The sequence below is a fragment of the Hylobates moloch genome, unplaced genomic scaffold, assembly GCF_009828535.3.
Source record: "Hylobates moloch isolate HMO894 unplaced genomic scaffold, HMol_V3 SCAFFOLD_2, whole genome shotgun sequence".
In the NCBI taxonomy this organism is placed as follows: Eukaryota; Metazoa; Chordata; class Mammalia; order Primates; family Hylobatidae; genus Hylobates; species Hylobates moloch.
Genome location: NW_026652277.1, coordinates 33,703,108 through 33,720,357, shown reverse-complemented (window position 1 = coordinate 33,720,357; position 17,250 = coordinate 33,703,108). Strand labels below are relative to the sequence as shown.

The following is a 17,250-nucleotide window of genomic DNA, read 5'->3' as shown; positions in this document are numbered from 1 at the left end:
AGGCACCGCCGGCGGGGGGCGGGGCGAAGGTGGCGGGGCGGGGCACCAGCTGCGCGCGCGCGGCGGGGGCGGGGCGCGCTGCGTGGTCCCGGCTGGCCCTGGGCTCCTCCCCCTCCCGCGCCCAGGCCCGCGGCTGGCCGAGCTCCTCCCCCGACTCGGTCTCTCTCCCCTCCCCTCCGCCCGGCCGTTCCTCCCTCCCGCCGCCGCCTCTTCCCCGGTGAGGCGTTCTTCCAGCGGGCAGGCAGCATGGCGGCCGTGGAGACGCGGGTGTGCGAGACAGACGGCTGCAGCAGTGAGGCCAAGCTCCAGTGTCCCACCTGCATCAAGCTGGGCATCCAGGGCTCGTACTTCTGCTCGCAGGTAGACGCCCGCTGCCCCGTGGATCTGCGGCTGCTGCGGGACCCCTCCTCGCCTCTCCCCTGCTGGCTCCTCCCGCCCTTGCGGCGAGTCGGGACGCGCTCCTCCTCTTCCCCCCGGCCGCGTTTCCTCCTCTCCCCACCCGCGTCGCCACCGCCCCCTCCTGCCTCCTGGGGTCCCCGGGTCCTCGGGAACCGCGCTGGGCTCGCGCTGGGCTCGCGCGGGGCCCACGCGGGGGCGGGGGCGCCGCCCGCCGCGGCCATGTGGGCTGGGGCGGAAGCGGGCTTGTGCGGGGTCGCGTCGCCGCGCTAGATCTCCGCGTCCTGGGTCCGGTTCCCCGCGCTGGGGCGGGGGCCGCCAGGTGTGCGGGCTGCCGGAGGCAGGTAGCGGCACCGGGAAGGAGGGCAGCCCGAGCGTCTCGAGCCTCCACAGCCGCAGCACCGGCGGGGCTCGGGTCTGGGCGCTGGAGCATGCCGGGCCGTCCGTCGGGTCCCTGCGGGGTGGGGGGCGGAAGCGACCCGCCGGGCCCTGAGAGATGGGTGGCCCGAGGATGGTCGGAGTCGCAGAGAGGAGGAACGCTAGCTAGCTCTAGTCCTACTTCTTTGTGCTTTACTACCGTGCTTTGACACTTAAGCAACTTTGGGGGTGGGGAAGGGAGAGGTCTGTGTAATTCATTCTTTTCCTTCGGTATGTAAAATTATTAATTTACAAAACTGTAAGCTAACGGGATGAGTCACCTGTGACTGAATTCACCAGAGTGAAAAGGACAGTTCCATTGAGGGTTAGGCGTGAATGCTGTAGTGTATTTTAGTTAAGTTTTGTGCAGTAGAGCAAACCCAGCGTTGAATGGGGTCCTGACTGAAGCGTGTGCTCGTGTTTCTGTTTACTGAAGAGTACTAGTGTTGCTGCTGCATTTCGAGACCCAGGATGAGGGCTGGGCAGCAATAGTATGGCTCTTAGTTACAGTCCAGGTTTACTGAAGAGAGGCACATGAATATTCAAATATTAAATTGGTAGTGTCCTGTGGGGAGGAGAGCAGGAATAAAGGGAAGGCCTGATTGGGGCCCTGCCCTTGCCAATTACTGTGCGATCTTGAATTAGTAGAGTTAATCTTTCTGAGTTCCAGTGTTACCCTGTACAGAGGGGATGATTATAGCTTTCTTTGTAAGTTTCACAAGCTTCTTCTGAGACCCAGATTATCCAAGGAACGTGAAATGCTGTTATAATGTAAGGCCCTTTATTTTTTAAAGGATTCTAGTACGATTTAACTCTGCCATTAATAAAAATATGAATAAGAATGAAGGCAGATATATGAACACAATACAAATAATAAAAGTATTTTCCAACATAAAACATATAAAAACGTAAAGATATAAATAAATAGAATCTTTATGTCACAATACTTGTAGATAAGCCATTGTAAAAGGTCTCAGCTGTGTTATATAGTCTGGTTTTTAGATAGGATATGATCCTTGACCTTTTTAGTATAATTTGGAAAAACTTGCACGTGGAGGAGTGTTGCTTGATCTAAAAATAGCATTACTGAACAATTTAAAGGACCTTTACTGGGTTTAACATGTTGAGCATTACTCATGTTAAACCTAGTACATGTCCTTTAGATTCTTTAAAATTTCCAAATTCTTTCTTGTTGTGGCCTGTGTGGGACCTGAACTTAAGAAACAGTGTTTGCTTTTGACAGTTGTACCATCTGAGTAGAATAACTTTAAAAGTAGGTGGCATTTTGAATTAATATGTATGACATTCTTCTGTTAAGATTTAAAAAAGGTAGCGTGAAACCACATTTATGAAACAGGTAGAAAGAAGGTTGAATCATTGGGGTTTGTGGAAAAATGCTAGACACATTTGTGAAAACAAAACATCCAGGATTTATTCCGTGTGTTAGGATTGGAGGTATTTACATGTTGGATTCTGCAGGTATATTTCTGGTGTCACTGATAGACATGCACTCAAATATTCCCAGAGTGGCTGTCCCAACTGTCTCTTTTTCTTTCTGTTACCACCTCCTGTGGTCAGCTTTTAAAATTTCCCACCAAATCAGTTGTCGTAGTCTCTTAATTTATTTATCTACTGTAATTCCTCCCCTTGCAAACAAACGCCCACAAAAAACCCTATCAAACAAAATCTTTTGTACAGAAGTTATGTTTCCCGCAGTCTGATTATGCGTATCCCTCATTGCTTTCAGGATTCCAGCCCCACATTCAGGGCCCCTCTTCTGAGTCTCTTACTCTAGTCAAAGGCTGTGTTTACATTCTTTCCTTTCCGAAGTGTCACCTGTCTTCTGAAATCACAGCTATTCCCCCAATCCCAGCTTGAGACCTTGATCAAGTCACTGTAACTTATCCTAAGCCACTTTATACATCTGTAATGAAATATGGGCTTGGCTGGGCACGGTGGCTCATGCCTCTAATCTCAGCACTTTGGGAGGCCTAGGTGGGCGGATCACCTGAGGTCAGGAGTTTGAGACCAGACTGGGCAACATGTCAAAACCCTGTCTCTACTAAAAATACAAAAATTAGCCGGGCGTGGTGGCACATGCCTGTAGTCCGAGCTACGCAGGAGGCTGAGACACAAGAATCACTTGAACCTGGGTGGTGGAGGTTGCAGTGAGCTGAGATTGCACCGCTGCACTCTATCCTGGGCAACAGAGCAAGACTCCGTCTGAAGAAAAAAACAAAAACAAAACAAAACAAAAAACCAAAAAGTAGAAATTAGGGATTTTCCTTAACACTTCTCTGATCGCTAGGAGTGGTCTTTCTTTCTACCGCTCTGGTCCCTGGCCTGGCTGTCTGGCCAGCTTGTCTTTGGGAACAAACAGAACAAAACTGCAAGAGGCCTTTCTATCACACCATTAACAGAAGTAAGGCATTCCCAGTTACTCTGTCACACCACCTTGTTTATTCCTTTATGACGTTTTGTGCAATCTATGATTACTTCACCTGTTAGAAAAATGAGGATTTTTTTCTTTTGAGATGGAGTTTCACTTTTGTTGCCCAGGCTGGAGTGCAATGGCGCGATCTTGCCTCACCGCAACCTCCGCCTCCCAGGTTCAAGCAGTTCTCCTGCCTCAGCCTCGCGAGTAGATGGAATTACAGGCATACACCACCATACTCAGCTAATTTTGTATTTTTAGTAGAGATGAGGGTTTCTCCATGTTGAGGCTGGTCTCGAACTCCTGCCCTCAGGTGATCCGCCCGCCTTGGCCTCCCAAAGTGCTGGGATTACAGGCGTGAGCCACCGTGACCGGCCGAGAATATCTGTTTTATAGTCAGAAGGTGAACTTCATGAATGATCTTATGTTTTTCATTGCCCTGTTCTCATTTCCCAGTATGATGATCTGTATGCAGTAGGTGGCCATTAAATGTTTGAATTAATGGATAAATGCATCAAAATAGAGAGGTATACTGCTGTGTTTGAAGCACAGCTCCATCATTTACTAGTTATGTGACTTGGGCAAATAACCTCCTTTTTCAGCTGTATCTTTTTAAAATGGGGCTATTAATAATACCTACCTCAGGGTTTTGATGAAGACTAAATCCAAAGTATGTAAAGCTCTTAGCATATTAGTAAACTTAATGAATGTTAGCTCTTTTTATTGTTATACGGTTTTATGTTTAGGAAAGTAGAAATATTTTATCTAGGATGCTTAATTTTTTTTTTTTTTTTTTTTTTGAGACCGAGTCTCGCTCTGTCACCCAGCCTGGAGTGCAGTAGTGTGATCTCGGCTCACTGCAACCTCTGCCTCCCGGGTTCAAGCGATTCTGCTGCCTCAGCCTCCCGAGTAGCTGAAATTGCAGGTGCACACCACCACGCCTGGCTAATTTTTTTGTATTTTTAGTAGAGACGGGCTTTCACCTTGTTAGCTAGGATGGTCTCTAACTCCTGACCTCGTGATCCGCCTGCCTCAGCCTCCCAAAGTGCTGGGATTACAGGCATGAGCCACTGTGCCCAGCCTAGGATGTTGAATTTTAAGGAAAGCTTTTGTTCTTTAGAGGAGTACAACCAGTTTTACTTGAAAATTGAGTTTTCCAAGAGTTCTTGATGTTTGATTGTATTTGTTAATAGAAGTGTTCCTTCCTATTTAATAGGTTATGTATGTCTTTTTCATTTGTGTGTAAGAATTTTTTGAGGACAGAGGGTGTGTTTTACTCATTTTTGTATTTTCCAAAGTGCCTTGCCCACAGTAGGCCCTCATTTCCTTAAATGAAAGAAAGGAGATCAGTGGGCTTGCAATGGAAAACAAAGAAATTTTGTATTTACATTATCCTTTGTAAACACTGAATAGTATACTATATTGTTGATACACTGTCATTTATTTGCTTATGGTTGAATTTAGTTACTTTTCAGTTTTCTAGCTGATGTTTAACTTCGTGAATAGCATATGGCAGTTGCTGTCTCCTCTGGTTAGAGGATCAGCTGGGAGGGACCTGAGTGATCTTTAACTATATTTATAAGGCATAAAAGGTAGTAAGCATAGTGTAAATGGAAGGAGACCTGGATTTTGCTCCCATGACCTTGAGTAAGTCCCCTCCTATGCCTAATGAAGCATCCTCTTCGATGGAGTTGAGTGGAAGGTGACTAAGAGAGCATCCAGAGTGCCTAGTAGAGCATATAGTAAATTTGGGCCTTATTGTGCGTATAACCTCATATGTAATGTTATTAAAATCAGTACCAACGAAGGCTTAAAAATCTTTGAGGAGAAATGTTACTTGTTTATGAACATTTTTGGCAAATCCAATAATAGGTTCTTTAAAAGAAGTGGCAGGTAACATGATTAACTGAATCCAGGAAGAAAGTCTTTTTTTTTTTTTTTTAAATAACAAGACAGTTTTTCTTCTCTCTTTTTTTTTTTTTTTTGAGTTGGGGTCTTACTCTGTCAACCCAGGTTGAAGTGCAGTGACATGATCTTGGTTCACTGCAACCTTCACCTCCCAGGCTCAAGTGATTCTCCTACCTCAGCCTCCCAGGTAGCTGGGAACACCAGTTTGAGCCACCACACCTGGCTAATTTTTTGTGTTTTTGGTAGAGACGTGGTTTCACCATGTTGCCCAGGCTGGTCTTGAATTTCTGAGTTCCACTTTGCCTCAGCCTCCCAAAGTGCTGTCTTTACAGGTGTGAGCCACTGCACCTGGCTGGAAGAAAGTCTTCTTGAGCATCTTGGTAGGTTGGAGTTAGAAGGTAGGGAAGGAATTGCCCTTATAACATGCAGTATCTTTGAAATGCAGCCCTGCCCTCTGAAACTTTCTCTGTCAGTAACAACATTCCTGCCAGTGCAGGGTGTTTCTGGAATTCATCTTCATTAAAGGAGATATTATCATGTTCTGCGTTTTTATTTATAGGGATTTTCTTTAAATTCCTCATGTCACTTCAGACCACCCTTAAACACTGCTGTAAGTTAGCTGAGTTTAGGTACAAATGTCATAGCTTCTTAAAAGCAAAAAGATAGGATGAGGTAAAGAGAAATTATGAGTCTTTAAAACAAAACAAAAATAATTTCATGAATTATTTATTGTAGAAGAATAGAAAATATATGTGAAGATAATCAATTACCCAGAGATGATTTCTATGAAATTTTGGTGTGTATTCTTAAGAACATATTTGCATATTTATTCATGTGCACATAGTTGTATATGTTTTTACAAAAATGGCAACCATAATACATATAATCTTAGAGAATTTTCTCATCCTTATGTCTTAACCAGTGTTTTGGTAGTGTCATGTCATGGCTACATTTACATGATCCTTTATAAAGACTTATGGGTGTACTGTCATTTGTTTATTCACTTATAGTTGAATTTAATTTCTTTCCAATTTTTTAGCTGCTGTTTACTCTTCAATAAATGTTCCTCGAAAATTTAAATCATTTTGACTTAGGAACATTTAATAATGGTACATGATTTGGTACATGAACCCAGAATTGAACTATCCTAAGCTAATTCTATATCCTTGTCCAGAACAGTGGTTCTCACAGTGTAGTTATTTAGTGGATTATTGTTGGTTTGAGGGCCTTCTGGTCATCTATGAAGTTTTGGCATGAAATATACCTATATTACAGTAGAATTTGTAAAACAACAACAACAAAAAAACAAGCATCATTTGGTTGGTAGGTAATCAAAAGTTATACAAGTCTTTGAGTTACGTTTTTGGAAATTGAAGTTCTATAGGAAATGTGATCTTATACTGTTCACTTAGTTTGTGGATTGAAATCAACTTTTAGTCACAGTTTTTTAAGGTGAATCTTTTTCATGTTTAGCATATTGCAAAATTTTAGTTAAGTTTTAGTAAATTTCATAGGAGTGACAGACATAAGTGCATAGCTAAGCTCATTCCAGCTCTAGATACTCAGAAGAAAAGCAGTGGCACGGTAACTGCTTCTGTAATTGTCTTTGGTATTACTGCAATAGCAAACACTTTTAGATATTAAATAGGCAGAAATACTTTATAAAGCAACTGTTGAGCTTCATTCTGTATCAAATGTTTAATGTAATGGAATATAAATGTAATTACAACCATTTGTGCAGCGATCCTGAACTTCGCCTGACCCCACAGTTTTAACATGAAGCATTGTTTTATTCATGCTTGGGCAGGTAGTGCTCCCAGCTCAACAATTATAAGTCTTTTACTTTAATTTCCTTGATTGGTATCAGTCTTGTCTCTGGCTTTGAATAAAGAGCAATTCAAAACACTCTGTAAACGAGGCCTGCTTTTCTCATTGTGTGTGTGTGTGTGGGGGGGGGGGGGCACCTCATGGATGAAACTAGGATGGGGACCCCGTGGAACTTCTCATGCTTTGTAAGTTGTAAATAAGTTCTCTCCTGTTTTTATCTCCAGTAACCTGACTTATTGCAAGGCTCAGTAAAGATTTCTTCCTGATATACCAGAGCTGTGTCATGTCTGTTGGAAAGTATTTCTAAAAACCCTGTTAAGGCCAGGCATGGTGGCTTATGCCTGTAATCTCAGCACTTTGGGAGGCTGAGGCGGGCAGATCTCTTGCTATGAGATCAGCCTGGTCAATGTGGGGAAACCCCGTTTCTACTAAAAATACAAAAATTAGCTGAGTGGTGATGGTGCATGCCTGTAATCCCAGCTACTACTCAGGAGGCTGAGGCACAAGAATCTCTTGAACCTGAGAGGTGGAGTTGCAGTGAGCTGAGATTGCGCCACTGCACTCCAGCCTGGGCAACAGAGTAAGACTCTGTTTCAAAAACAAACAAACAAACAAAAAAACAAACCAAGAAAAGCCCCTGTTAGTTGGGGTCTGCTATCTGCTAATGTGGCATTTATCTGGGTCACAGGCTCAAGCCTTTAAAGAGTGGTTAGGATATAAATGATAAGTGAAATTGTAACTTTAGCAACTTCCCTTATCATTATAAAGTGGGAGGCAACAGAGACTTCTCTGTGTTTTGAATGTGTGTTTAATGCTTCTGCTGTGATTTAAGTGCAAAACGCAAACCAATCTTTGCATCACATTCTGAAGGTTAACCCTAAGCAAATTACAGGCTTAGTCATTCAAAAACTTACTAAGCAAGTTACAGGCTTAGTCATTCAGTAAAATAGGTAAATGTAAGTTCCGTTAGGTTTTAAAAATGTCATAACCTTTTTCGTCTTCTGAGTGGAGATTTATGTTATTACTGATTATTTCACTAACTGGTAATAGGGATGGGATTGACTATTAGAATACTGTTAACTTCTCACTCCATTAAACAAATAATAGAGAAAAATGTGAATGTTGTTGCATGAATAATTTAATATTATTTTTGAATTAAAGTTTTAAGGACCATACAGTCAGGATCTATAGATGTATGTTTTCTAAATTGTTTTTGATATTGAGTAGAATAAAAATATTAGTAAATGTTTGGGAAAAAACTCAAACTTTTTTCCCTCTGTTCTCATACCACACAGTCATCAACACAGATGATTTCTGTAACCAAACGTATGGGGGTTTCTCCTCACCACCAAGCCAGCAATCATTTCTGCAGTGGACACCAACTGGGTGTCCTTTAGTTCATTTCCTACACTGTTTGACTGGATATAGTGTCAGATCCCACAGATCGAGGGCTTAGTCCTGAAAACTGCCCCTTTCCCACCCCGTTCAGACACCAGTCACGAGTTTGGGCCTCTGGAACTTAAAACTTGACTGGCTTCAAGTTGGGGTTCCCATGGCCCCCCCTTTTTGGGTTTGGTTAATTTGCTAGAGCAGCTCACAGAACTCAAGAAAACACTTATTTTACTAGTTTATTATAAAGAATATTGCAGAGGATACAGATGAAGAGATGCATAGGGCAAGGTATGGGGGAAGGTATGCCGAGCTTCCATGAGTTCAGTGTTCAGCTAGCTGTTTGGAAACTCTCTGAACCCAATCCTCTTGGGTTTTTATGGAAGCTTCATTCCTTCAGGGTATATGGGGTGGGACCCTCTCTGGAATGAGAGTCTTATGACCCTCATCAGAAAGGTGGGGGGTGGGGGTTAGAGACCTGCCTTCAGGTAGGGTGAAAGGAAGAGAGCAGGAGAAGGTTGGAGAGAGTCTGTTTCCTGAGGCCTAAAGCACCCAACAATATAACGAGACTGCAACAAGGCTAGGGAAGTTATTAGCCAAGGAACGGTGGACAGATACACATATGCACACACACACACACACACCACACACACACACACACAAAATAACACAGCAAATCATCCACGGGATCTAAAGAAGCATGATATAGTAAATGCCTATATACCTACCATCTAACTGATTAAAAAGAACATTACCAGGAAAACAAGTGAAAACAGAAGGCTCCTTTGTCTTTGTCCCTCATCCAAGAGGTATTCCATATCTTGAATTTTGTGTTTATCATTCATTTGCATTTCCTGTTTGATTTCTTAAAAAATGTATTTTTAATGTTTTTGAAATTTTACGAACAAAATGATTACATGTATTCTTCTACAACATGCCTTTTTTTGTTTGTCATTATGTTCCTGAGATTTATCCATGTTTCATTGTAGCTCTGGTTTGTTCATTTTCATTGTTTTCACTGCTGTGTGATATTCCAATGAATTAATATATCGTAACTTTTTCATTCTTCTGTCAATGGAAATTTGGGTTGTTAAGGTTTTTCTATTATAAGTAGTGCTGCTCTAGACATTCTTGTGCCTGCTTCTTGGTGCCTGTTTGCAAGAATTTCTCTTGGGTATACCCCTAAGGAGAAAATTTTTTGGGTCATAGGATATGTGTTTAGCTTTACTTTGATGATACCAGATTGTTTTTCAAAGTGGTTGTACTTCAAAATAAATAATTGGGACATAATTAAAGTAAAAAGCTTCTGCACAGCAAAAATAATAATAATACAGTAAACAGACAACCTGTAGGGAGAAAATATTTGCAAACTATGCATCTGACAAAGGACTAATACCCAGAATCTACAAGGAACTCAAACAAATCAGCAAGAAAAAAAAATCAAATAATCTCATCAAAAAGTGGGCAAATGACCTGAATAGAATTTTCTCAAAAGAAGATATGGCGAACAAACGTATGAAAAAATGCTCAATGTCACTAATCATCAGGGAAATGCAAATTAAAACCGCAATGAGATACCACCTTACTCCAGCCAGAATGGCCATTACTAAAAAGTCAAAGAACAATAGATGTTGGCATGGATGTGATGAAAAGGGAATACTTAAACACTGCTGGTGGGAATGTAAATTACTACAACCACTGTAGAAACCACTGGGTATCTATGCAAAGGAAGAGAAGTCATTATATAAAAAGACACCTGTATATGTATGTTTATCGCAGCACATTTCACAATTGCAAAGATATGGAACCAACCTAAGTGTCAGCTGATGAGTGGATAAAGAAAATTTGATATATATACATCATGAAATACTCCCCAGCCATTAAAAGAAGAATGAAATAATATCTTTTGCAGCAACTTGGAAGGAACCAGAGGCCATTATTCTAAGTGAAGTAACTCCGGAATGGAAAACCAAGTACCATGTCGTCTCATTTACAAGTAGGAGCTAAGCTGTGGGTACTCAAAGACATTCAGAGTGGTATAATGGACTTTGGAGACTCAGAAGGGGGAGGGCGGGCTGGGGGCGAGGGATAAGAAACTACATATTTAGTACAATGTACATACTCGGATGACTGCACTAAAATCTCAGACTTTAGCATTAAACAAAAAACAAAAATGATTGTACTTATAGAGAGTTTATTTTGTTTCATGTGCTAGCTAGGACTTGTTGTTAACAGACTTTTTATATTTGCCAGTCCAGAGTTGTGTATTACTCATGAACAGCAGTGTTCAATGGGCTATTTGCATCAGTACACTTGCAAAAATCAAGGGGCTTATGCTGTTCTTGTATAGACAAGAAGTACTGGAAAAAAGATAAATAACAGGGAAGTGCTAGTGAAAGTTATAGACAAGGAACTATGTTTTCCCTGAATTTTTTATAATTTTACTGAGTTTCTCTAGCTTTTTACTGTGAAAAATTTCAAACAAATAGAAAAGTTTAAAGAAGAATATAGTATAATTGTAGTATACTCATCACCTGTTAACATTTTGCTGTATTTGTTTTATTTATGTGTGCTTGTATGTGTATTGGGTGTGTGTGTATATGTGTATTTGTTGAAATATTTTGGGACTAAGACACAGAAAACATGACACTGAATCTATTAAATATTCAGCAAGCATTTTCTAATGACAAGGGCATTCTTAACTATAACACTATTATTACACCTAAGAAGATTAACAAGAATTCTCTGATTTCATCTAATAGGGCAATCTTACTTTATCTCCCAAATGTCATCCATAAGAGCTTTTTTGTTTGTTTTGCTTTTTGATTATAGAATCAGGAACCTATCAAAGCTCACATACAGCATTTGGCTGTCATGTCTCTTAATTTAGAATAGTCCTCATCTTATTTTCATGATACTAACTTCTTGAAGAGGCTAGTCAATTGTCTTGTAGAATGTTACACATTTTTGATTAACTGATTATTTCCTCAAAGTGTCTTTAAGTTGTTCTTTTGTCCCTTGTAGTTTCTGTAAGCCAGAAATCAAGCCCAACTGCTTTGTTAGATTTGGGAAACACTTTTTTTTTTTTTTTTTTTTTTGAGACAGGGTCTCATTCTGTTGCCCAGGCTACAGTGCAGTGGTGCGATCATGGCTCACTACAGCCTCAACCTCCTGAGCCCAAGTGATGCTCCCGCCTTGGCCTCCTAGTAGCTGGGACCACAGGCATGCCACCATGCCTGGCTAATTTTTGTAGTTTTCGTAGAGATGGAGATCTCCCTATGTTGCCCGGGCTGCTGTCTAACTCCTGGGCTCAAGTAATCTGCCTGCCTCGGCCTCTCAAAGTACTGGGTTTACAGGTGTGAGCCACTGCACCTGACCGTGAAACGCTGTTGACAAGACTCACAGGTGATGTTATCCACTTCACATTTCATCACATCAGGAGGCACAGAGTGGCTAGTGGTTCTGTTCCTAGCAGATCACCATTGATTGCACAGGTACTTTTTTTTAACCTCACAATTGGCATTTAATCTGTGGGATGATATTCTGGCACTTGGAGAGTATGCATTTTCTCAACAATCTTTCTCTGAGTGGTTTTAGCATTGCGATGATCCTTACCTGATAATTATTTCAGTGGAGTTTGCAAATGGTGATTTTCTTCCTAAGTCTGTCATTCAATAGCTGATTTTTTTTTTTTTTTTTTTTTCTGTAAAGAAGAGTTTTCCCTCATCAACTGGTGAATGAACTACGTTCCACCATTCCTACCAAGAAGATAGAAATGGTTGTGTACTGGGCACTAACCAGTAGTTGCAAATGTTTGTTGTTTTCAATTAGGAGCTTCGGCTTGTTTTCTTTTTCATGTTCAAATTGTCTCAAATTTTGATTAGTGTTACCATCTTTAAAGGGGCTTCTATATCCTTTTGAGTCTCCTCCATTACTCTCTGATTGCTTCCTAGCTCTCTGTCATATGATAAAACACATTGCCTAGTACTCTCCCAGCCCCAGATCTGCAGTCAGTCTTGTTTCTAAGCAGCCCTGGTTTCTGGCAGTAATGTTTTTAGAAATCTAGATCTGAGTGCTAGGTATGCTTCCTCCTGTAATGTCCTTGCCTTTAGAAGAAGGGGTAGTGACATCTTCAAGGAACATTGCTGATGTGGAGGATACAGATAAAACAGCTAAAGAACAGTTGTTAAAAGCAGCACACTAAGTAGCTGAACAATGGACTAGGTAAAGACAGGCTTTGAAAGGCCTCATGAAGGAGTTAAGAACTGAATTTTGATAAATAAAATAGGTGTGAAAATCAAATAGATGAGTAGGTAAATAAAACAGTATATATTAAGGTGAAGGAGAGGACATTCTCTGCAGGGAAAGGGTGTGTTTATGGAAGTAGGAGCAAGCTGAGGCATGTAGGTAGTAGCAAGTAGATCAGCAGCTTTACTTTAAGGAAGAGTCCAAGTACAGAAATAAAAGGAAATGAAATGATTGTTAGTAGAGTTAGAGACCTTGCTGTTCAGTTGAATATTTTTTTCCAAAATGCAAATATTTCCTTTTAAATATATTATTATAAAAAGGAGTACATGATCTTTGCAGAAATTTAAAACAGAAGTGTGTTAGGTGAAAACTATCATAATTCTAGCATGGATGCTGTCTTAAGAGGGCCTGCATTCAAAACCTGGACTTGTCATTAATTACCCCTGTGTTTTTTTGGACATGTTAATCTGTGCCTCGGCTTTCTCATCTGTAAAATGAGATATCTGTGATAATAGTACCTATCTCTTGGTGGTGGTGTGAGGATTAATTCTCTGTCTAATCAGTGCTTGGTATGTAGTAAAATCTCAAATGTTATCTGCTGTTGTTTTTCTTTCAAAATAAAATAGAATTGTTGCTCTGCATTATATATACCTATACAGTTTTGTAATTTACCATTTTTTACATATCTTTTAAAAATTTGTTATAAAAAACACATTTAACTTTACTGTCTTAATTATTTTTATGTGTATAGTTCAGTAGTGTTAAGCGTATTTATATTGTGAAACAGATCTCTAGAACATTTTCATTTTGCAGAACTGAACTTCATACCCCTGAAACAGCAACTCTCTGTCCTGTTTCCCAAACAGGTAACTACTATTCTACTTTCTGTATGAATTTGACTACTTTAGACACCTCATGTAAGTCAAATTACACAATATTTTTTCTTTTGTGACTGGCTGATTTCACTTAATGCCCTCAAAGTTCCTTCATGTTGTACCTGTCACAGGATTTCCTTTGTAAGGCTGCATAGTATTTCATTTTATGTGTACCGCATGTTGTGTTTATCCATTCTTCTCTTGATGGACATTTGGGTTGTCTCTACCTCTTGGTTATTGTAAATAGTGCTTATGAACATGAGTGTGCAAATATCTCCTTGAGACCCTGCTTTCAGTTCTTTTGGATATATACCCAGAAGTGGGATTGCTGGATCACACGATTATTTGTTTTTAGTTTTTTGAGGAGCAATCATTCTGTTTTCTGTAGTAGTTGGATTGTTTTACAATTCCAACACAATGTAGAAGGGTTCTGATTTCTCCATATCCCCACCAACATTTGTTCTTTTCTGTTTTTTTGTTTTTCACAGTAGTCATCCTAATGGGTATGAGCTGATATTTCATACAGGTTTTGATTTGCATTTTTCTGATGATTAGTGATGTTGAGCACGTTTCATATGCCTGTTGGCTAGTATATATCATCTTTGGAGAAACGTCTGTTTAAGTCTTTTGCCCATTTTAAAAATTGGGTTAATTCATTTTTTGATGTTATGTTGTAGGAGTTTTAAAATATAAACTAGATATCAACTCATTACCAGGTATGTTATTTGTAAATCTCTTCTCCTATTCCATAGGTTGCCTTTTACTCTGTTGATTGTGTCCTTTGATGAACAAAAGTTTTTAAGTTTGAGTAGTCTCATCTGTCTGTTTTTGCTTTAATTGCCTGTGCTTTTGGTGTCATCTCCAAACAATCATTGCCTAGTCCATTGTCACAAAGTATTTCCCCATTTCCCTTATGTTTTCATCTAGGAGTTTTATAGTTTTGGGTCTCATGTTCAGGTCTTTAATCTATTTTGAGTTAATTTTTATATATGGTTAAGATAAGGGTACAACTTTATTCTTTGGCATTTGGATCCAGTTTTCCCAACAGTGTTTATTGAAGAGACTATTCTTTGCCGGTTGGCACCCTTGTCGAAAACCATCTGAGGCCAGGTGTGGTGCCTCACACCTGTAATCCCTGCACTTTGGGAGGCTGAAGCTGGAGGATTGCTTGAGCCCAGGAATTTGAGACCGGTTTGGGCAAGATCGCAAAACCCTGTCTCTACAAAGAATACAAAAATTAGCCAGGCGTGTTGGCATGCGCCTGTAGTGCCAACTACTTGGGAGGCTGAGGCAGGAGGACTCCTTGAGCCCTAAAGAGTTTGAGGTGGCAGTGAGCTATGATTGTGCCACTGCACTCCAGCTTAGGTGACAAGATGAGACCCCATCTTTAAAAAACAAAATAAAAAACCTCCCAAAAAACACATATGACCAGATACACAAGGATTTATTTCTGGATTCTTTTCCATTTGTCTGTGTATCTGTTTTTATGCCAGTATTACACCGTTTTCATTACTGTAGCTCTGTAGTATGTTTTGATATCAGGAAGTGTGAGTCTTCCAAATCTGTTTTTCAGAGTTGTTTTGGCTATTTGGGTCCCTTGAGATTTCATGTGAATTTTAGAATTTTTTTCAATTTCTGCAAAATATGCCATTGGGATTTTGGTAAGGATTGCATTGAATTTGTAAACTGCTTTGGGTAATATTGACATCTTAACCATATCGTTTTCAGATCCATGAACATGGGATGTCTACACTATTTGTGTTGTCTTTACTTTCTTTTGGCAACGTGTTGTAGTTTGCAGTATACAAGTCTTTTAACCTCCTTAGTTTAGGTTTATTTCTAGGTATTTTATTTTTAATGGAAATTTATTTTTAAATGGAATTGTTCCTTAATTTATCTTAAAATTATTCATTGTTAGTGTATAGAAATGCAACTGATTTTTGTGTGTTGATTATCCTGCAACTTTTAGTTTATTAGCTCTAACAGTTTTTTTAATGAAATCTTTAAGATTTTCTACATGTATAAGATCATGTCGTCTGTGAACAGAGATAATTTTACTTCTTCCTTTTTAATTTGGATGCCTTTTATTTCTTTTTCTTGCCTAATTGCTCTGGCTAGGACTTCTAATACAATGTTGAATAGAAGTGATGAAAGCTGGCATCTTTATCATGTTCCTGGACTTAGATGAAAAGCTTTCTGTCTTTCACCATTGAGTTTGATGTTAGTTATGGGCATCTTATATATGAGCTTTGTTATGTTGAGGTGGTTTTCATGTATTGCTAGTTTGTTGAGTGTCTTTATGTTGAAGGATCTTGTCAGATTGTTTTTCTGAATCAATTGAGATGATTATGTGATTTTTATCCTTCATTCTGTTAATGTGATGTGTTAAATTGATTTTTGTTTTTGAATATTCTTGCATTCCCGGAATAAATTCCACTTGGTCATGGTGTATAGTCCTTTCAGTGTGCTGTTGAATTCATTTGTTAGTGTTTTGTTCAAGATTTTGCATCAGTATTTATAAGGGATACTGGTCTTTAGTCTTTATCTGGCTTTGGTATAAGGGTAATGCTGGTTTCAAAGTATGAGCTTGGGCCGGGCGTAGTGGCTGACGCCTGTAATCCCAGCACTTTGGGAGGCTGAGGCAGGTGGATCACCTGAGGTTGGGAGTTTGAGACCAGCCTGACCAACATTGAGAAACACCATCTCCACTAAAAATACAAAATTAGCCAGGCGTGGTGGCACATGCCTGTAATCCCAGCTACTCGAGAGGCTGAGGCAGGAGAATTGCTTGAACCCAGGAGGCGGAGGTTGCGGTGAGCAGAGATTGCTCCATTGCACTCCAGCCTGGGCAATAAGAGTGAAACTCCATCTCAAAAACAAAACAAAAAAAAAATGAGCTGGGAAGTTTTCTCTTCTCCTTTTTAGTTATTGAGTCTTATCTCTTTTTTTCTTCGGTAGTCTAGCTAAGGGTTGGCCACTTTTTTTCTTTTCATTGTTTTTTGTTTTTGGGTAAAGATGGGGTCTTGCTGTGTTATCCAGGCTGGTCTTGCATTCCTGGCCTCAGGCAGTCCTTCCACCTCAGTCTTCCTTATTGCCTATTAATTTCTAATATTTATTATTTCCTTCTGTTAGCCTTAGGTTTTATCTTTTTTTCTTTTTCTAGTTCTTGAGGTAAAAGTTGGGTTGTTAATGTGAGTTTTTTTTTTTTTTTAAGGCAGTCTCGCTCTGTCACCCAGGCTGGAGTGCAGTGGCGCAATCTCAGCTTACTGCAACCTTTGCCTCCTGGATTCAAGCGATTCTCCTGCCTCAGCCTCTCGAGTAGCTGGACTTACAGGTGCCTGCCACCACGCCTGGCTAATTTTTGTATTTTTAGTAGAGACAAGGTTTCACCATGTTGGCCAGGCTAGTCTCGAACTGCTGACATCAGGTGATCTGCCCCGCTTGGCCTCCCAAACTGCTGGGATTACAGGCATGAGCCACCATGCCCGGCCGAGGTGTTTCTTTTTTAGTGTATATGTTTACAGCTGTAGACTTTCCTTTTAAAACATCTTTGGCTGTATCCCATAAGTTTTTTTTTTTTTTTTTTTTTTTTTTTTTTTAAAGATTTAAAGAGGTTTATTCTGAGCCAAATAAGAGTGACCAAGGTCTGTGACACAGCCTCAGGAGTTCTTGAAAATGTGTAACCAAGGTGGTTGGGTTACAGCTTGATTTTATACATTTTAGGGGGACAGAAGTTACAGGCAGACATTAATCAGT

At 40.3% G+C, this 17,250-nt stretch overlaps 1 protein-coding gene across 1 annotated transcript in view; it reads left to right on the top strand.

The window, feature by feature from the left end:
- Positions 1–101: 101 nt before the first annotated feature.
- Positions 102–17,250, top strand: part of METAP1 (methionyl aminopeptidase 1) — an 85,862-nt gene continuing 68,713 nt past the window's right edge. Inside the window, exon 1 of the mRNA XM_058435716.1 lies at positions 102–360. Coding sequence (XP_058291699.1) covers positions 247–360 — 114 coding nt within the window. The 5' untranslated portion in view covers positions 102–246. The remainder of the gene's footprint in view (positions 361–17,250) is intronic.